Source organism: Onychostoma macrolepis, chromosome 17, assembly GCF_012432095.1.
Source record: "Onychostoma macrolepis isolate SWU-2019 chromosome 17, ASM1243209v1, whole genome shotgun sequence".
Classification (NCBI taxonomy): Eukaryota; Metazoa; Chordata; class Actinopteri; order Cypriniformes; family Cyprinidae; genus Onychostoma; species Onychostoma macrolepis.
Window position 1 is genome coordinate 18,516,518 of NC_081171.1, and position 22,393 is coordinate 18,538,910.

Here is a 22,393-nt window from a genome sequence, read left to right on the forward strand (position 1 = left end):
ATATGGCAAAGAAATTCATACATTATTAATTGTGGCTTATGTGTACTAATATATTCTGTGGCCACGTTGTATTTTTCATGGCTCTTTGATGGTCATGCATTTTCATGAGCATGAATTTTCTATGAATTTCACTCCTGTACACATGCACACACATACACGTGTACAAAAATGCTTTTTTCCAGAGAGCCTCGGGGCAGAATTCCCAGCAAAAGTTAACAGGCAAATTCCAAGTCCAGGCTGAATGAAATTCCCATGTCATGTCGTGTTCTCTACTAGTCGTCCAACCATCCCCCTCCTTCTCCTTCTTTTCCAGACTCCCTCCCTCCCGCTCTCTCTCTATCTCTCTCAATCTCGCAGACCTCCCTCTTTCCCTTTCTTTCATACTCACTGCTCTCCAGAGTTTCATTCTGATTCGTCTGTGTCCGTCAATGTGGTGAATATTTCTGCCTCCTGCCTTCTCCGTGTCACATTCCAGCTTCCAGGGCACAGCGTCCTCCTGACATGGGTTATAAAGAGAAGCACAGCTCCAGTATGCATCCGCACACGGCGTTAAGATCACCTTTTACCTCCAGTGACTTGTTTGAACTGTTTTGAATAAGCAAACAGACTCTCTAGGAGAATTTACCTTTCCTTTTTCTTCTACTTGAATGCAATCTCACTTACACAGAAGGCTCACTTACAAACAGTGGAATACTCAAGTAAAACAGTATTTTTTACGGCTTCAAGGACAGAATACATTGGGTGAGTTTGAGTGCAACTGAATGATGATCATGTTGTCATTGTGATTTAACTGTTACTCATTAAACAATGAAATGAGTTACGCTTATTAAATATGTTCTATAATTTTATAATATATAATAATATATCATTTTAATACAAATATTATATTATATTTATTATAAGGCTGCTTCATAGGTCCTTTAATGCCCAGTTGCTTTAAAGTTTTTAATAACCCAGTTTTCACAAGTGGAATGTCAATCGTGTATTGACTACAACTGTAATATGAATATATGCAAACAGAGAGAAGTGAGGTTCTCCTCAACACAATTCAGTGCTTTTGACTGCATATCTCCTGTCTCTATATACAGACATGATATAATTCTACTAATCTACTGTATTAATATTTTCCATAATGTGGCTGAGAGCTCACTAGGAGGATGATTTATGGAAGATGTAATTGCACAACACACAGTCAATTAAATTGAAAAGTGCCAGATTATCTATATTCCCAGGTGTATATTAGACTGAAAGTCAGTTCATCAGTCTCAGGTGGGGGGATTGTGAGTGAGCGCCATGTTGAAGTTGAAAGGGAACACCTTTGCTCTCTGTGTTAAATAAAAGCTGTTGAATGACTCTCAGGGCTTCTGGACTCTGTTTGAACAACAGCACGCTCGCAGGATTTCCTTTAACACTTCACATTAGATTGATGTCTTTCTCTGCCCGGGAGGGCCGAACAGGGTCAACATCGACCCTCGAGCACAACTTGACACCCACTGAGACTGAAACAAAACCTAAATGTTGATTATGGCTGTTTGTAGACACTCTGTAGAATTACCTAAGCAATTAAAGCAAGTTTAGGGTATTTTTTGTGGGTTTTTGATTAACACTTTACAATAAGGTTCAGCTCAGTAACATTAGATAACGCATAATGCATCATGCATTAACATTAAACAGCATCACTTATTAATCTAGGCTAATGTTAGTTCATGAGTGTTCATATAAATTAGCCAGTGCTAATTTCTACACTTTGAAATGTTAAAAATGTATTAGTATATGTAAAAAATTTACATAAACTAAATTAAACTGATGTTGTAAAAGTAATTTACTTTTCAGCTACTGAGTTAACATACTGAATCTGATTGCAAAGTGTTGATACTTTTAATTATTATTGAGACAGAAATTGCATGTAAACATGTAAACACACACAACTGCAGGTCCAGATACCTCAATCAGGATGTTTAGCATAATATTCTTATCTAACAGATGATTCTCTGTGCTGGTCACTGGAGTCAATGGAGAGGGAGTCATTCCTCCTGTTTTATACCTCTATCCTCAAATACACAAAGACCTCAATGTCTAACCATAATTGAACTATTAGCTAATAGCTACCTAGCCAATTGTTAGAATGTGATGTCCTTGTGGCCACAGACCTCATGACTAGAAACAATACTTTCACTCACCTTTAGAGTCTGCCTGCTGTCGCCTGCTCTGGCTCTCGAGGGTCTCTAATAGAAGGACCAGATGTTGGCAGGACTTCCTGCCACTCTAGTGGTCTCAGACAACTGCTTTGTGTCAGCTCCTGTCCCGCTCCTAGTAACCGTGGGGCCAGTGGCCCTGAACACACACTGGGCGGCATTGTTCAGTGAAACAGGCTGGACACACAGGATTCAAACAGGTCTGAGCTGAAGTAAGTGTAGTGACCAGTGACTTCAAACTGAATGGTCATGTTGTTCCAGACCTATATGACTTTTTTTCTCCTGTGGAAACACAAATGGAGATATTTAGTAGAATGTTCTTGCTGCTCTATAGTAAATATAGGGCCTGTCCAGATCCATAAAAGACAAAAAGCATTGTATAATTCCTATAAAAGTACTTGAAAAGTAGTTTGTGTCACAAGGAATAACATTTTATCACCAGCATGTTTTTCGATATTTCCTGAAGTCTTATGCACCCTGTTTCATGTTTTTTGTTTTTGTTTTTTTTCCCAGTTTTTAGCTGTTCTCCAAACTTAATTCATCTTTTCACTGTTGGTTTGGCTGGTTGAAGTCACTATACACTGTTATAATATAATTCAACAAAGTGGAAAAAGGCCTTCTGTCAGTATGAATCAGGCTCAATAATACACAGGACTCTGGCAGCGAGGAGTAGTATTTTATGAGCCCCTATGCCATTAAACTCAAGGATTTGCCTATGTTTTGTATGAGATATGTGTTTTATGCTGCACTATGGCTGGCCTATCGCATGCCTTCATGATTCAGCATACAGCAGCTCTGCCAATGGGCTGCAGTTAAGCAATTAAAAAGAAAACAAGAACAAGTGGCTATGGTTAAAAAGAAAAATGCAAGGAACAAACTAAAAACAATGGTCCTTTGTGTTGTCTGTTTTAAGGTTTACGTCATTTTAAAACAAGCCTGCCTCAAAACTGCAATGCTTGCCATTTTCAAATGTTTCAAAAGTCTTAAGATCTTTGCACATTGAGTCCGAAATTCTCGTCCAAAATTTTTGCACGTTAAAAAATAAATACGACCTTTTAAACACACTGCCTCCGAAACTTTCGCCCATCATTAACAAATTCAGATCAAGTTCGATTTTCTGTGTTTTTGTATCTGTAACAAGCATTTTGATGGAAAAGGATGACGAATCCGAAAAAAAAATGAAAAAATCACATACGAAAATTTTGGACTCAGTGTGCAAGGACCTTTACTCTATAACAATAAAAAGCCATGCACAGAATGTGTTTTTGCATTCTACTGCACAACCTTCCACTGTTTTATGTAAACATGGACTAAATATGCATTAGACAAACTAAACTTAAAAAAAAAAAAAGCATCTCTAGATTTGAAGAATGTACTGGTCAGAGGTGCACCATGTCTACTACACCACAAAACAGCTACACTATATGCATCAAAGCGAATGTTCAAATGCATTGTTGGAACCAGCACAAATGCAGCAAACACCAAAACAGAATAATACAACTCTTTACTGTTGACAACTTGATGCATTGCGAAGTGACACAACTAGTGTAGACAGACAGCTTCGTTGCTTTTGACAGGACAAGCAGCTTGCATCTGGTGTGAAGTCAGCACGCTACATTACAATTCTGAAGGAATTCAGACCTCATTAATTATCGTAGTTAAAATAGTTCAAAACTTCACTTAATTATGTGTTCTGTGGAAGAAATTCATATGGGTTTGGAAGACGTGATGTGAGTAAATAATAAAAGAATTTAAATTTTATAGACACTAACCCTTAATATGTCTTTCATGAGCTTGTGTGGTGAACAAGTTCAGCATAATAAGACCCCAAATGCTTTTAACAGTCCTGTGGCTGTGGCAGCCAGGAGGTCTAATCTGCATTAGAAACTGATCATAGTTTCTGTTTAAGCTTGATCTTGCATAAATATGGTAATACTTAGCATCTGTCCACACAGACAGTTTCTTTCCTAGTGAAACAGATTGGTTAATGTCTGATGTTAACAGAGTTGACTCTTTGACCTGTAATTATGGAGAAGCTAATTTTTTAATTCTGAGCCAGGTGTACGTCGCCTCGAGCAGATAGTTCAGCTGTTCACTACTAACCATCGCTACTACACAATGGCTTCCTTTTCTTTCAGAACTGAGATTATTTTACACGAAGTGTACCAAGTGACTTCAGCCAGTTGTTTTAATTTGTTGGGGTTCTTTTGATGGTTAACCAATATTTTTTTGGGAGGCAACTAACACAAATACAGAGTATATGATTTTTCTGGAAATAAAATAAAATGGAAATAAAATTGCAAATGAAATAATTGATCAAGTGTTCTTCATAATCGTCAAATAGGGCTCTCAGGTGCCTGATCAAAGATGATACTGTGTACCATGTGCGCTACGATGGTAAGAGGACTGGCTGAATGTTTGTTTGTTTATCCTGTGGGGTCTGCTCTGAATGTGTGTGCATGCGCTTCAGTGTTCGTGTGATCTGTCAGTAAGAGCATAATCTGGCCTCCGGCTTGCTTACGTGGTAAAGCTAGGTCTGTGTTCTCAGAGACAGGACTTTTGTGAAGGACAGTGGAATGGTATGAAGCTTACAAGGTATACATTATTACTTTAGTACAGAGCCCTGCACATGACATGCAGACAAAAATATATTTATCGTGGCCACAAATTTAGAATTTATTCCCTCGTATTATTAATTCACTCCCTACCTTTAGTTAAATCATGGCCACAAATTAATTTATTCATTTGTTTCCCCTTTTTAGTAAACGTAGCCATGTTGTACTATTTCATTAAAACGAGGGAACAAATTAGTACAACTTAGCCATGAGTTACAACACGATTTAAATTGAGGGAACAAATTAATAAATTGTGAGATGAATTCTTAATTCATGGTGACGATTTACTAAAACAAGGGAGTGAATAAGTACAAAGTGGCCACGTTTTAATAAAACGATATAAATTAGTTAGTGGAATGTTGCCATGATCTACTAAAACGAAGGAACTAATGAATACAATGTGGCCACGATTTAATAAAATGATGGTAGCTAATTAGTAACGCGGCCACGATTTAATAAAACAAGGGAGTGAACCAGTACAACTTAGCCACGATTTACTAAAACGATGGAAATTAATTAGTATAACGTGGCCTCGATTTACTAAAATGAGGGAACAAACTAGTACAATGTGGCCACAATTTAATACAATTACAGTAACTGATTAGTACAAAGTGGCAAAGAAAATGAGACGACAAATTCTTAATCCGCGGTGATGATTTAACTAAAATGAGAAAATTAATTAAGTCATGGGAACGAATTCTTAATTTGTGGCAACAATACTTTTTTCCCCCACATCATGTGCGGGGCTCTGTACTTTAGTGTGAGTATTATTATTATTATTAGTTTAAATGTAAGCTTCACCATTGCTGTTTTAATTTTATTTATTTTATTTTTTTCCCCCATGGAGGACAATATGGCTCAATAGCCTCTGGTTATATGTTTCTGCTTGAACTACTGCTGTAGGCCTACTTATTTTATGCCCATATGGTGGTTGTGCATTTCAAGAATAATTACCCATAACCCGAAATTTAAAGAAACGTTCACTTGAAGATAGCATTCAACTGGGAATGTTGTACCAGTCACTTAGAGCCAAGGTACACAGAGCCGTACAAACACAGAACACACACTGACATCCCTTGGGGCCGGTTTGAACATAGTTCTCCACTAAAGTGCTCAAAAAAAAGAGGTGATTCCACTAAAAAATTCTCTTTAGTCAAAAGCTTCGTTCTGTTTCCAGGAAGCCAGCCCTAAATGAACTCATCGTGTTTTCTTGCTGTTACAGCAAAAACCAGCAGCATGTTAAACACGGCTCTCCTAAGCACCCACTTTTCTCTCATAGTGGTTATGGGTCAAAGAAACTGATGCTAAATCAGTATAAAAGGGCAACATCCTTCAACAGCCCTCTGTTTTCCATCTAACTAAATCTCTCATCATGACAATAAACAGTTAAATGTGGCATTATAAAAACAGTTCTGAAAAGAAAACGGCTATAGTGACGTTAAATAATAGTAGCGTTCTGTCCGTCTCTCTTCTTTTCTAGGCAGCTGAGGTATGGAAAAGCTTTAGTTTCCCATCTGTGCAGGGTTAAGTACATTTAGGTCCTCCAGCTCCACTGTTCTGCTTCACTGAGCTAACAGAGGCTGAGTTGGAGAGAGCTGAGACTGGCCCTGCATTCTGAAACCTAATATTAGAGAAGAAGAAAAAGCAAGGGAGAAAAAAAAAAAAAAAAACAAGGCAGAGAGGAAGTGTAGCATTAAGGCTGGCAAATGAATCTGCCCAAAGTCATGTTTTGTGATTATAATGAGGGTGAAGCGGTGTGGCGCAGGCAAATGAGAGTGAAATAAATCATGGCTGTATTTAGGATCTCAGGTCCTAACATGAAATACTCAGTATAATACTGATTTAATTCTGTTTTAAATTCTGGTATTTTTCAGCTAAGTTTTTGAAGATCATATCTCTAAAAGACCCAATAAAATTGAAATTGGACGATTGAGTATTTTTGCTTTGGATATGCAAGAAATGTATTTATTTATATTATTTTATCATTTTACATAAAAAATAATACTATTTAAATCTTAAAAGTTATTATTTATCATTTTTAGTAACTAAATTCGTCAATTTGCATAAAGTGAACAATATAGAAGATTTAATATGAAATATGATTTCATATGAAACATGATATTGTTATTTGAATATTAATGTTCAGCATTCAGTATATGTTCAATAACAGTTTGTATATATATATATATATATATATATATATATATATATATATAAAAATCCTGTTTATAATTAAGCCTAGGCCATTCATGAGACTGAAAGTCAATCTTTTTCCTGTTAAAACTGAATACATTAAATACAAATTTCTATTTATCCTTTGTGTAGAAGATAAAGACTTTAGAGCTTAGATACTGAAAAATGTTAAAAGCTTCTCATTCTGTTCTTTTTAAATGACAGTGTCTCTGTAAATGTGCACTTCAGTGTAGTCTATAAACCATGCAGGCTCATAGTGGATTAGGTGAAGTGAATTATTAGGCAGAGTCAAATGTGTCTGTGGGATTATGTGATCAGACATGGACATTTTGAGCATTCATATGTGCCGTCTCTCCTAATCTTCCTTTATGAGGTGTGAGGAGATTGAGTGGTTTGTGGTTACATCCATCTGGATAGGATAAAAATTGAACGATACAAAAAAACAGTCGTTAATGGTGGGAATTCATTTTGCTTTACGTCTGATGAAATGCTCACCCACTCATTTTACTCTGTTTATATTTGAGGGGTTTGATTATGTAGCAAAGACAAGACTAGTTGAGGGATTCCATTGTTTTACACTCTCTTTGTCTTATACTCTGCATTGTCATATATATATTTCTTTCTCTGAATATTGTAAGCAGAGCTCCATTTTGTCATTCCTTCTGATCAGAAACAGCTGTTGGGAAACTTTATGTTGTCCTCTATTTTTAAACATTTCCTCTAAAAATAGAAATCTGAAACTCCCTAATGAATCTTTTTTGTGAGGACTAGTTTAATCTCTCTCTTCTATGAAAACAAAGATGAAGTCTCTTTAACTCCCTCTGCTCTTTCATTTCTCCGCTGGATCTCGTAAGTTCATGATAAACAGACCCCAGCGAGAGGACATATTTTTATAAGGCCACTTCATAAGGACAATAAGAGGCTCCCTCTGATATTTAGGGATTTAAATGGTATTTCGCTTGTACGCAGTTTGTATCCCAATCCTCTGATGAAAAAGTTTATGTAATGTTTTTTTCCACAAGATGTGGTCTGTTTCTGTTTATTTTCATGCTGAAAGAAAAGTTTGTAGGAAACTCTCTTTTTTTTAGAATTGTGGAAAAGCAGGACTTTTAACCGAGTCTTATAGTAAAGTTTAGTATAGTATAAAAAATGTATTAATTAATTAAAGTCAGTGGGGTCTAAAGTTGTTACTGACTTTTACTGTATGGGAAAAAAAAAGGAGAAACATTCATCAAAATATCTTTTTCCACAGAAGTATAAAAGTCATACAGGTTTGCACTGAAGGTGAGTAAATGATATCATAATTTTCATTTTTTGGGTGAACTATTCCTTTAAGAACTCAAAAAAAAAAAAAACACTTGCAAAATGCACCTGTTACTGCTGCACCTGTTTGTTTGTTCTTGAGGAAATGACAAGGATGGCACAGGAAAATGCCTGGCCAGCTAAAAGTGACCTGCTTGGTCAACAATGCTTTGCAGCATGCTTGTGGGAGGTCTAGTTGACATTGACTCATTTTAACCCTGGCTGTGAATACTAATGACAGCAGTTGCGCACCCATTATTGTCTCAACTTAAATATCATGTCATAGTTGAGAAACAGGTGCTTGGATTCCTGTTAAAACTATTAGAGCCTAAAGTAAAATAAGTTTGTTATTTGTGACTATGCGAGAGTTGAAACGAGAGAACAGCCACTCTGCTCAACATGTTCAATGAGGAACAACATCATTTTAAAATGACTCGTTTACTTGCCGTCTATTTGTGAAGTCAAATGAAAGAGTATTGGCTCATGCCAGCTTTGAAGCTCAGGTTTGGCTCGGTGTCTGATTAAAGCCAGGCTCCGTTGGTCAAGGCCCTGAAATACTACAGGCTGCTGGCTTCAATAAAGCCCTGCCAAAAATGAGCTGCCGCTTTCCTCTCTTGATTGCGGTACATAACGGTGGTTCCATCTGGAGGACAATGGTGAAAACTCTCTCAAAGTATTTGTATGGACAATTCTAGAGAAACACAGTGGTGTAATTCATTGAAGAATTATGGGACCTGTGTCTAAGCGTCACAAAAATGATTTTCTGATTAATATATTTAGGCATTACAACAGATAATGAGGAGGCATATGTTGAAAAATGGATTCAGAGTTTTATGTTTACATGGACAACAATATTCCGATTTTAACACGATTAAGACAATACTCTGATTAAGGATCTACCATGTAAACAGAGATTTTTGATTACCTTAATCCGGCTAAAGTCATACTCAAAATAAACACAAATCGAATTAAGATGTGGAGCATTCTTATTTCAGACACATTATTGAAGTGCAGTATAGACATACACACCTTAATCACATTATTACCGTCGTATTGGACTTTTTGTCGCATTTTGTGACAGCATACACACATGGCAGTGGTCAACTGTTTGACGGCAAATAAAAGAGCTTCAACAACGCCGTCGTCTGTATGCATGTACAAATAATTAACTGCACTTGAAGCTTTCATAAAATTAAAAATGAAACACCCAAAACTGTATATGGCATCATTACGAAGAAGAACTATATGTTTATACGTGAAATTCTGGAGGAGACGTTGGATGGCGTTGCGTGGTGACAAACTGATGTGTGCCATTAATCGATCTATGTACTCTAACATCTAAAACGGGAACATGAAAGGATTATTCTAAAAGCAACTCATGTAAACACCTTAATCATAATATTGTCTTATTTAGAATAAGGTAAATTATTAGATTACTGATGTCCATGTAAACGTAGTGACCGACTTACTAAAGTTTACACTACATTGAAGTAAGAATAGATCATAATAGAGACTCGATTTCAGTAATACCTAATTCAATTTATTAATATTTAAAGAAATAGTTCACCTAAAAATCTAAATTTGCTAAAAATGTACTCACCTTCGGGCCATCCAAGATGTAGATGAGTTTGTTTCTTAATTATAACAGATTTGGAGAAATTTAGCATTACATCACTTGCTTGGATCCTCTGCAGTGAATGGGTGCCGTCAGAATGAGAGTCAAAACAACTGGTATAAAGATCACAATAATCCACACAACTCCAGTCCAGTCCATCAATTAATGTCTTGTGAAGTGAAAAGCTGCATGTTTGTAAGAAAGAAAATCCATCAAGATGTTTTAACTTTCCGGTTTCCGGCTAAAATACGAGTCCTCGATCCATAATATTGATTTCTCCAGTGAAAAAGTTGTCTTGTCTAAATCAGGAGAGAAATATGCACAAGCAAACACTGTTTTCCTTATCATTTACTCACCACCATGTCATCCAAGATGTTCATGTCTTTTTTTTTTCTTCAGGCGAAAAGAAATTAAGGTTTGTGAGGAAAACATGAGCATGAGCATTTGTGGTTAAAAAGTATATATATATATATATATATATATATATATATATACATACAGGTGCATCTCAATAAATTAGAATGTCGTGGAAAAGTTAATTTATTTCAGTAATTCAACTCAAATTGTGACCCTGGACCACAAAACCAGTCTTAAGTGTCAATGTTTCGAAATTGAGATTTATACATCATTGCTTTCCATTGATGTATGGTTTGTTAGGAAAATATTGAGAAAATCGCCTTTAAAGTTGTCCAAATGAAGTACTTAGCAATGCATATTACTAAGGTTTTTATACATTTACGGTAAGAAATTTACAAAATATCTTCATAGAACATGATTTTTACTTAATATCCTAATGATTTTTGGCATAAAAGAAAAATTTATAATTTTGACCCATGCAATGTATTTTTGGCTATTGCTACAAATATACCCCAGCGACTTAAGACTGGTTTTGTGGTCCAGGGTCATATATATACAGGTGCATCTCAATAAATTAGAATGTCGTGGAAAAGTTCATTTATTTCAGTAATTCAACTCAAATTGTGAAACTCGTGTATTAAATAAATTCAATGCACACAGACTGAAGTAGTTTAAGTCTTTGGTTCTTTTAATTGTGATGATTTTGGCTCACATTTAACAAAAACCCACCAATTCACGATTGATTAAATTAGAATTAGAATACTTCATTTTTAGTGAATTGTTGGCCTTCTGGAAAGTATGTTAATTTACTGTATATGTACTCAATACTTGGTAGGGGCTCGTTTTGCTTTAATTACTGCCTCAATTCAGCGTGGCATGGAGGTGATCAGTTTGTGGCACTGCTGAGGTGGTATGGAAGCCCAGGTTTCTTTGACAGTGGCCTTCAGCTCATTTGCATTTTTTGGTCTCTTGTTTCTCATTTTCCTCTTGACAATACCCCATAGATTGTTCAGGTCTGGTGAGTTTGCTGGCCAGTCAAGCACACCAACACCATCGTCATTTAACCAACTTTTGGTACTTTTGGCAGTGTGGGCAGGTGCCAAATCCTGCAAATCCAAACTTAAAACTGGACTTCAAGCAACTTGGGCTATGAGCTTCTCCACCTTTCCTCCAGACTCTAGGACCTTGGTTTCCAAATGAAATACAAAACTTGTTCTCATCTGAAAAGAGGACTTTGGACCACTGGGCAACAGTCCAGTTTTTCTTCTCCTTAGCCCAGGTAAGACGCCTCTGACGTTGTCTGTGGTTCAGGAGTGGCTTAACAAGAGGAATACGACAACTGTAGCCAAATTCCTTGACATGTCTGTATGTGATGGCTCTTGATGCCTTGACCCCAGCCTCAGTCCATTCCTTGTGAAGTTCACCCAAATTCTTGAATCGATTTTGCTTGACAATCCTCATAAGGCTGCAGTTATCTCGGTTGGTTGTGCATCTTTTTCTTCAACACTTTTTCCTTCCACTCAACTTTCTGTTAACATGCTTGGATACAGCACTCTGTGAACAGCCAGGTTCTTTGGCAATGAACGTTTGTGGCTTACCCTCCTTGTGAAGGGTGTCAATGATTGTCTTCTGGACAACTGTCAGATCAGCAGTCTTCCCCATGATTGTGTAGCCTAGTGAACCAAACTGAGAGACCGTTTTGAAGGCTCAGGAAACCTTTGCAGGTGTTTTGAGTTGATTAGCTGATTGGCATGTCACCATATTTTAATTTGTTGAAATAGTGAATTGGTGGGTTTTTGTTAAATGTGAGCCAAAATCATCACAATTAAAAGAACCAAAGACTTTAACTACTTCAGTCTGTGTGCATTGAATTTATTTAATACACGAGTTTCACAATTTGAGTTGAATTACTGAAATAAATGAACTTTTCCACGACATTCTAATTTATTGAGATGCACCTGTATATATATGACCCTGGACCACAAAACCAGTCTTAAGTTGCTGGGGTATATTTGTAGCAATAGCCAAAAATACATTGCATGGGTCAAAATTATAAATTTTTCTTTTATGCCAAAAATCATTAGGATATTAAGTAAAAATCATGTTCTATGAAGATATTTTGTAAATTTCTTACCGTAAATGTATAAAAACCTTAGTAATATGCATTGCTAAGTACTTCATTTGGACAACTTTAAAGGCGATTTTCTCAATATTTTCCTAACAAACCATACATCAATGGAAAGCAATGATGTATAAATCTCAATTTCGAAACATTGACACTTAAGACTGGTTTTGTGGTCCAGGGTCACATTTTTTTTTTTTGGAAAATGACCAATTGTTTCACGAATAAGACCCTTATTCCTTGGCTGGGATTGTGTAGAGGCCTTTGAATCTGCACTGAAACGCTGCCATTTGAACCTTCAAACCATTGGCTCCCATTGAAATCCACTATATGGAGAAAAATCCTGGAATTTCTTTTCGAAAAAAGACGTGAACATTTTGAATGACATGGGGTGAGTAAATTTTCATGAAATTTTTATTCTGGAAGTGAACTAATCCTTTAATGATGGTTTTGTTTAAACACGCAGCTTTTTACTTCACAAGACGTTAATTGACGGACTGGAGTCATGTGGATTACTTGTGGATTATTGTAAGGCTTTTATCAAATGTTTAGACTCTCATTCACTGCTGAGGATCCACTGGTCAGCAAGTGATGTAATACTAAATTCCCTCTTGCTTTTGTTTTATCTCTCATTAATTAGTTAAATATTTTCATAAAATGTTATGCTGTGTAAACTTTAAAAAACTTTACCACTGAATTCAGTTAATTAAGGTGATGTAATCATCTTTTTCAAGTTTTAAGATTAAATTACAGGCCTCTTTTAACCTTGTTTTGATATTGGAAGAAGTTAAGCAATTTTGATCTATTTTAATATGAAGACAGGATACGACCCATGAGATTTTTGTGGGAAAGAAGGACTTGTCCTGGGAAAAATCCAAAGCGGTTTCCAAAAACATGAAAAGATATAAACCACAAGAACAGCAGTTTAGTCATATACTGTTTTCCAACTATAAAAGTAGCCTGAATCACAGATAGGGCCACAGATAGTGGTTTTTAAACTGTACATGTGCATAATTAGAAAGGAATGCTCACTGACTAGTTATCTCTCAATATACTGCTCTCACATCACATCACATCCTGATATGATTCATTCTTACAAGTTCGTGTCCTAATTTAGTAAGCAGAAATTTGTGTTTTACGCACAGTGGCTTTCAAATAGACAGATAATTGGCCTGTCCCAGACGAACGCCATACAACTTAAACACACATTATTGTTTTTTTTTTTGTTTTTTTTTCTGTCTAGTTAGGGAGGGTTTTGGTCTTGACTAGTCACTGTGGTTGAATGGAGGAGTGTGTGTACCGGAAAAGGACTCATAGTGATACTGTGTGATGTACGATCTCTGACACACACAAACACAGGAACACAGATTGGGAAAGAGTGTTTTTCCACTGAAGGTCTTATCGTAACACTGAGGGGGCTGCTCTGTTATATAGATCATTATGACTCATACAGTAGCCCTTCATTTTTTTTCTTCTTTTGCTTTGTCCATCAGTTCTGAAGAGCCAAAGGGAGGATGCTGAAGTTTCTTTCTCATTTTGTCTTACTTTCTTTTGTTCTTATTTCTCTGCAGTGTGAGATCGCATAGATGGACCGCAATGTATCAACACACTCCAGGTAAGACTAAATTTATAGTGTTAATCAGGGAAAATGAATCATAGTCACAAAACTAAAACACCATCAGTAAAGTACTTGAGCATTAATAATAGTAATTAATTCATGTTGCTGTAATTTTTGTGAGAGGGTACAAGCATCACAGACCGTAGCACTTTGTAAAAGGTTATGAGATTGCCTCGCACGGAGGCTTCACAGTGTTTTGAGTATTTACACATGAAAATACTGTTTAAACATCAAATTATGGTGAAGAGCCTGGGAGAGATTCAAAATTATAAGATAGTAATGAGGGTGAATGTAGAGCATCGTAATGTAAGATTGCACAGAAGAACAGACCCGACAGTTAAATGAGCTTAGGAGTGCTTGGTAACAGATACTTTCCACATATATGGTACAAAATAAGGCTTTAAATTCTTACATTTAGAGATTTAAACTAAATTTTATACAGGCTATTTAATTTTCTATTGATTTTAAGGTTAGTAATTTTTGCAACATTGCATTAATATTATCATATCAAAAAAACGAAACAAAGCAAAACTTTGTTATAACAATGTAATAATAAAGACAAAAATGATAGATAGATAGATAGATCGATAGATAAATAGATGGATTTTGTTTTGAAAGAAATTGTACTTTTATATATATATATAATTATACTATTTTGTTTACCTCAGCAAAGATGCATTAAATTGATCCAAAGTGACAGTATAGAGACATTTATAGTGTTAAAAAGTTCTTCTTTTTTTCAAATTTTTCAAAATTATTTCAAATAAATGCTGCTAATTTGAACTTTCTATTTATCAAAGAATCCTAAGAACATATCAAAGTTTCCACAAAAGTATTTGTTTTCAACAATAAGAAATAAGATAAGAAATAGAGGATCATGTGACACTGGAGACTGAAGCAATGGCTATTTAAAAAATTTAATTGTAATTAAATATTTTAAAGTTATTTTAAATTGTAAAAATACTTCATAATTTTTGATCAGTTAAACAGTGGCAGGTTACACATGAATTATTTTAATCAAATAAATAAATTTGCTGGGGAGTGAAAACTTTTTGAATTTGAAGATCAGGGTAAATTTAACTTATTTTGTCTTTTGGGAAACATGTAACTATCTTCTGCAACCTCTGAAGGGCAGTACTAAATGAAAAATATGATATTTAGGCAAAATAAGAAGAATGTACACATCTCCATTCTGTTCAAAAGTTTTCACTCCCGGCTCTTAATGCATGGTTTTTCCTTCTGGAGCATCGGTGAGCGTTTGAACCTGCTGTAATAGCTGCATATGAGTCCCTCAGTTGTCCTCAGTGTGAAAAGATGGATCTCAAAATCATACAGTTATTATTGGAAAGGGTTCAAATACACAAAAATGCTGGAAAACCAAACCATTTGTGGGACCTGAAGGATTTTTCTGAAGAACAGCAGGCAGTTTAACTGTTCAGGACGAACAAGGGATTCGTGAACAACTATCACTAAACAAAACACACAGCTGTGGATCATTCAGGTAACAAAACAGTATTAAGAATCAAGAGGATGTAAACTTTTGAACGGGGTCATTTTTATAAATTCAACTATTATTTTCTCTTGTGGACTATATGTAAACATCTTTTATGTGAAATATCTTATTCAGGTCAGTACTAAATAAACAATAACATGCATTTTGTATGATCCCTCTTATTTTGGTAAAATAATTAACATTTTACAGATTCTGAATGGGGGATGTAAACTTTTGACCTCAACTGTATATATAAAATGGAATGAAAATTTCTTCCTGCAATTATTCAGATGAGTTTTCACTACAATGAATGGAATATCAGTTATCAGTTCAGCATATTATGTCAGAATGATGACATTGTTTTATGAATGTAATGGTTTGATACAGATATGGTAAAGAGAGGGCAAAAATCACAATTTTCAGGACACAGACATTACCAATGTGTACCTATATTTGTTGGAAGTGCCACCAGTCTAATTCCTCATTTGCACTAAAAGAGGAGCCTGTCTTCCTCTAAGCGAGACAGACCGAGACTCTACATTCCATTACACCCACGTGAATGACTGGCCCTGAGTGCCGTCTACCTTCAGCCCAGACTACTGCTGAAAGACTCAAGCTTTCTGTCCAACCATCCTGCTACACTGATTCTCTGTTGTTTGTGTTCAGCTTCCTTTGTTTTATTAAATTTTTTCTCTTCTTCTTGGGATGAAAGACAAAAAACAGCCAATATGTCCTGGCAATTTGGCAATAATTTACTGGTAAACTTTCCCCGATGCCTAGAAGTGGTTTTACGAGGGAGAGAATGACAGAATGTAGGACGACATTCTATAATTAATTCTTTATGAAAGGTTATCATTTCTATTATGATTGTTTCAACTGCAATCGTCAATCAACTTGTCAGTGAATAATAATGTATATGTTGGATCAGAATGTTTTTTGTTCGTTTTTTTTTGTCTGATCTTGTGTGACAGTTTGATGAGGAGAAATTAAACTTTAGGTTGTTACTAATGTCTGTGGTTACACAGTAAGATATAGCATTATTCTGCTGTTCGGAAATTTCCAGCCTGTCTGTAAAAATAGTTTTCTCTGACATGAGGTTATGGTACAGCATAAATGTAGGGAGAAATCTCAATATAATTACACTCTTTAAAACAACATCATTATAAGCTACAGTTCAGCGCTTCTCTTTATAGAGATTTTAAAAAATGAAGGTGGGTTCAGACCGGTTTTAACTTGCGGTCTCTCCCTCTTTCACTTTCTTTCAGTACCACACAATAAGTGATCCAGAGAGCATTTGTGGATGAAATGGTTACAGCTTTCCTCAATGAAAGGCAAGCCACTACTGAGGAGATGGCTTTAGTAAGCAATGCACTGGCTGCTTACTCCTTCATAGCAGGTAAAAACAGGTTTGGTACACTACTATACACTAACAGCCCAAAACTATACTCTGTAAAGCTGGGTGATTAATTGAATTTTATTTTCAATTACAATTTTGTCTTCCAACAGTTGAACAAAAGATAATCTTGTGAATAATCATAAAATAACAGCGCCACATTCCTTTTTGCGATGCTGTCTTGTGTTATATATCCAGTGCAATTTTTTCTTTTACGTTGGCACTCCTTGCTTTGCATGCCAAAATTGTTTTTAATTTATTTTATGTAATATTTTAGATGTTTGTTTTGTATATAATCTAAATCTTTTATATATATTTTTTAAATTGCTCAGTAGTTTTTACTGAAAACTACTAATCATTAATTAAATATACACAAATATCAATTTAAAAAAATGTTAGATCAAGGACTAAGGAACAATCTTTTGATGCAATGTATTTTCATATACACTGCTTCTCAAATGTTTGGGATCAGTAAGATTTTTAATATTTTTTTAAAGAAGGCTGTATCTATTTGATCAAAAATACAGAAAAAAAAGTAATTTTTTTGAAATAATATTACAATTTAAAATAACAGTTTTCTATTTTAATATACTTTAAAATATCATTTATTTCTGTGATCATAGCTGAATGTTTAGCATCATTACTCCAGTCTTCAGTGTCACATGATCCTTCAGAAATCATTCTAATATGCTGATTTATAATCAATGTTGGAAACCGTTGTGCTGCTTCATATTTATTTGGGGACCTGTGACTTTTTTTTAGGATTCTCTGATTAATAAAAAGTTAAACAGAACAGCATTTATTTAAAAAATAAATTTTGTGTTACAATATACAATGCTATTCAAAAGTTTGGGGTCAGTACATTCTTTCTTTCTTTAAAAAAAGAAAAAAAAAGAAATTAATACTTTTATTCAGGAGGGATTTGTTAAATCAGGGGTCACCATGTTCAGTCCTGGAGGGCCAGTGTCCTGCAGAGTTTAGCTCCAAGCCTAATTAAACACACCTGAAGTAGCTAATCAGGGTCTTACTAGGTATACTAGAAACTTCCAGGCAGGTGTGTTGAGGCAAGTTGGAGCTAAACTCTGCAGGACACCGGCCCTCCAGGATCAAGTTTGATATATATAACCTTTTTAATAGTTTTTAAAAAAATATTTATTATATTTAATATACAAGGAAATCCACTGTGAAGAAGAGGGGAAAGACACATTCAATTATTGTCTGAAATTAATGTCAGTGAGTAGCCTAACTGTGTTAAATAATCATGATCTCAATATTAAGCAAAATAATAATAATTTTTGCCAGAATTGACCAGCCTTACTGTACATGCTTCTACACTTTGGGTTTCTCCACATGATATTCAGATAGCCTATTTATATTTCAACAAAATAATCAAATGTATAGAATATATTACATCAGCCTGCCCTACACTCTTAAAAAGGATGTTAAAAACACACCTCTGTTAAGGACAACACATTTTGTGTTACTTTTAACCCAACCATGTGTTATTTCTACTAATTTTCTACACACGATTTATGTCAATTATGTACTCAAAACATGTTAAAATAGTCAACACACCAAATGTGTTAATTAACAGATCATTTTTGAGTGTATTAAAATGGCTAATTTTTTAAGAAATCATAATAAAAGATTATGCAGAACTATTTCAAAGAATTTCATCCTTTAAATGTTTCAATCATTTAAATGTAATTTATTATCAGGATAGATATGGCACCTGAATGCTTACATAGCCTACAGTGGTGTGAAAAAATGTTGGCCCCCTTCCTGATTTTTAATTTTTTTGCATGTTTGTCACACTTTAATGTTTCAGATCAAACAAATTTAAATATTAATCAAAGATAACACAAGTAAACACAACATGCAGTTTTTTAAATGAAGTTTTTTATTATGAAAGGAAAACAAAATCCAAACCCACATGGCCCTGTGTGAAAAAGTGCTTGCCCCCTAAACCTAATAACTGGTTGGGCCACCCTTAGCAGCAACAACTGCAATCAAGCGTTTGTGATAACTTGCAATGAGTCTGTTACAGCACTGTGGAGGAATTTTGGCCCACTCATCTTTGCAGAATTGTTGTAATTTAGCCACATTGGAGGGTTTTCGAGCATGAACCGCCTTTTTAAGGTCATGCCACAGCATCTCAATAGGATTCAGGTCAGGACTTTGAGTAGGCCACTCCAAAGTCTTCATTTTGTTTTTCTTCAGCCATTCAGTAGTGGACTTGCTGGTGTGTTTTGGATCATTGTCCTGCTGCAGAACCCAAGTTCGCTTCAGCTTGAGGTCACAAACTGATGGCCGGACATTCTCCTTCAGGATTTTCTGATAGAGTGCAGAATTCATGGTTCCATCAATTATGGCAAGTCATCCAGGTTCTCCATCACACTACCACCACCATGTTTGACTGTTGGTATGATGTTCTTTTTATGAAATGCTGTGTTGGTTTTACGCCAGATGTAACGGGACACACACTTTCCAAAAAGTTCAACTTTTGTCGCATCAGTCCACAGAATATTTGCCCAAAAGTCTTGGGGATAATCAAGATATTTTTTGGCAAATGTGAGACGAGCCTTTGTGTTCTTATTGGTCAGCAATGGCTTTTGCCTTGGAACTCTCCCATGGATGCTGTTTTTGCCCAGTCTCTTTCTTATTGTTGAATCATGAACACTGACCTTAATTGAGGCAAGTGAGGCCTGCAGTTCTTTAGATGTTGTTCTGGGTTCTTTTATGACCTCCTGGATGAGTCATCTTTGTAGTAATTTTGGTAGGCCGGCCACTCCTGGGAAGGTTCACCACTGTTCCAAGTTTTCTCCATTTGTGGATAATGGCTCTGACCGTGGTTTGCTGGAGTCCCAAAGCCTTAGAAATAATATGGTTAATCACAGTTCTTTCATGATTTAATAGGAGGGGGCAATTCATTTTTCACGTAGGGCCAGGTAGGTTTGGACAACTTTTTTCCCTTAATAAATGAAATCATCATTTACAAACTGCATTTTGTATTTACTTGCATTATCTTTGTGTAATATTAAAATGTTTGATGATCTGAATCTTTTACGTGTGACAAATATGCAAAAAATTTAAAATAAGGAAGGGGGCCAACACTTTTTCACACCACTGTATACATGTACACACATATAGCTAGGCTATAAATTCTTCATTTAGAAATCAAAAAGATTACTAAAGAAGTGGTGTGTGCAAGTTATTAGGCTATAAACAAACGATTACAAGCCAGGACTTTGTATTCCGTCACACAACGTAACAGTGGTCCAATGTAAACTGTTACTAACCTTCTGAACTGTTTCTGCAGATCACCCGGAACGGGCGGCACTGTATTTTGTGTGTGGAGTGTGTTTGGGACTGGTTCTCACTCTCATCGCGTTAGTGGTGCAGATCTCCTGTCGAACCGACTGCAAAACGCAACAAGCGCCCAAGAAAACCGGCAAGACCGCGGAGAGCACCAGCGACACGAGCGACAGCGACTCGGACTGGGACAATAGCTCCGACCTGTCGGCACGCCGCCACCGGCGCTTTGAACGGACGCTCGGTAACGTGTTCACCTCGGCGGAGGAGCTGGAGCGCGCGCAGCGACTAGAGGAGCGCGAGCGGATTATACGGGAGATCTGGATGAACGGACAGCCGGACATGCCGGCCACGCGCAGCCTCAACCGCTACTATTGAACTCTCTGAACCAACGAGACGCTATTACATTTTTTGGGGATACAGTTAGGGACTGAAATATGGGAAAAGCCAACACTTAATACGTTTTGGAACATCTCATCTGGTGGCACTGGCACTACTAGTGATGCATTTGTGTTTTTGAAGGTGCACTCAGTACATTTTTTGTTTATGTTGCGCTGATAGTAGTTTTGTACTTATACTGATGACGCCTGTATACTGACACCTGGTGGCGCGGATGAAAAAGCAACGGTTTTGGTTAGGGGTAAATTTATGTAAATTGAGACACTTTTTGCCACTGAGATGTCCTAGTTAACTGATAACACAGTATAAATGCTTTATTCGACATGATTAATTTATTCCCCGAGTGAGTAAGCAACTTCAACAAATCTACACTCGACCTTGCTCCATGTAAATCCGTTCTTATTAAGTGACTGATGGTTGACTTCATGATTTTAAACTTTTTTTTTTTTTTAATTGCTATTCATTTCTTTATGTGTTAAACTTTAATAAGGGAAAATTACTGAGTGCACCTTTAATGAAACTTGTTTTAATGAAGAATTCACCATGACATGCAAAACAGGTGGAAAATTAATATGTTTGAGTTTTGAATATGCTTGACTTGAAATACTGTATTTTTTAATTAGAATGAATTTTGTCTGAAAGTAGGTTTGGCCACGTGGACATTGGACAATTCAGACACCTATTTTTATTGAGATGTTATTCTTTAGTTGGCTAATATCTTTTTTATTTAAGCAAAATGTCTTTCTGTTACAAACACTTTTATTATACTAAAGCTTTGTCTTGGAGCTCAGGGTTTTCATGACCTCTGTGAAGGATTTCTCTTCATTTGTCATATTTTGTCAACCGACAAAACAAAAATGATGGTCTGTGCCTTCATTTTAGAAAAATCCACTGTAAAAATTAAAAAGATACTTGTAGTGGAAAACCTTCTAACAGATCAGTTCTAGAGGGTTCTGCATTGTGGCAATCAGAGAATCTTTTCATTTGTACAATGTATGCCTTCTTCAAGCAAGTATTAATTATGCATGGAAGACAATCACCTCTGTTTGTACTAGATTTTTTCACAGGATAGTATCAATTTTCTACATGGTGCTATAGGTAAAATCCATCCGTGCGTGAGCACAGTTCAGTCCAACTTTATGGTCCAGAAGTGTCAGATATAAATATGTTCCTGTCCTTATTTCTCCCTTTGGTGTTCAACACATGCAGCATATTAATAATGTAACCAAGAGGCTCACGTGCTTCCACTGTTTCATTCCATACTCATTCAGTTTAAGTGTTTCAACAATATTTTAATTTCATATAAATATATGGATTATTAGAAAATGAATTTGCATTTGGTTGTCTTTAACATGGTTGTTTTGAATGTGTATGAAGTAATGTGCCAAAAGTTTGTCTGTGGATAAAGTGGATAAAGTCACTACATCTTTCCATAAAATAAAAACAAAGATTAAAAAACAAACAAAAAAAAAAACTTTTGTTTATGCCACTACTCCTGTAATTCTGAATGTCTCTTTGCACAAACCCTAACTGAATGCAATAGTGCCCTCTGCTGTCTGATGAACAGCTATTATGACAGAATAATAAACATTTCAAAGATTTTTATTCCCATCTGAGGACATGCAGACAAATAGATGGATAGTATAAATAGAAAGAAAATGTATAAAGATTTGTCTAAATTAGCATTAAATGGTACATGACTATGCTTTATATTAGTACAAATAATAAAAAAAAAGTTTTTGAAAAATTAAAAAAAAAAAAAGTGTAAATGCAGAATGTG

At 35.6% G+C, this 22,393-nt stretch overlaps 1 protein-coding gene and 1 long non-coding RNA gene across 5 annotated transcripts; one reads left to right on the forward strand and one right to left on the reverse strand.

Moving 5' to 3' along the window:
• Window positions 1-358: 358 nt before the first annotated feature.
• Window positions 359-20,331, reverse strand: LOC131523737 (uncharacterized). The gene is made up of 3 exons (XR_009266839.1): window positions 20,202-20,331; window positions 2,181-2,477; window positions 359-496 (listed from the first exon to the last, which is right to left on the reverse strand). It is a non-coding gene; the product is annotated as an uncharacterized LOC131523737 (long non-coding RNA).
• eva1a (eva-1 homolog A (C. elegans)) lies at window positions 407-22,196 on the forward strand. Of its 4 annotated transcripts, none has more exons than XM_058750375.1 (4): window positions 412-741; window positions 13,971-14,014; window positions 16,775-16,905; window positions 20,222-22,196. In XM_058750375.1, exons 3-4 carry the CDS (start codon window positions 16,815-16,817, stop codon window positions 20,590-20,592), a joined length of 462 nt encoding a protein of 153 aa, XP_058606358.1. In that variant the 5' UTR covers window positions 412-741; window positions 13,971-14,014; window positions 16,775-16,814; the 3' UTR covers window positions 20,593-22,196. The 4 variants fall into 4 exon arrangements, with proteins under 4 accessions (XP_058606360.1, XP_058606358.1, XP_058606361.1 ...); XM_058750376.1 differs by lacking the exon at window positions 412-741 and adding an exon at window positions 2,329-2,407; XM_058750377.1 differs by lacking the exon at window positions 16,775-16,905 and having other exon boundaries at window positions 407-741.
• Window positions 22,197-22,393: the final 197 nt, after the last annotated feature.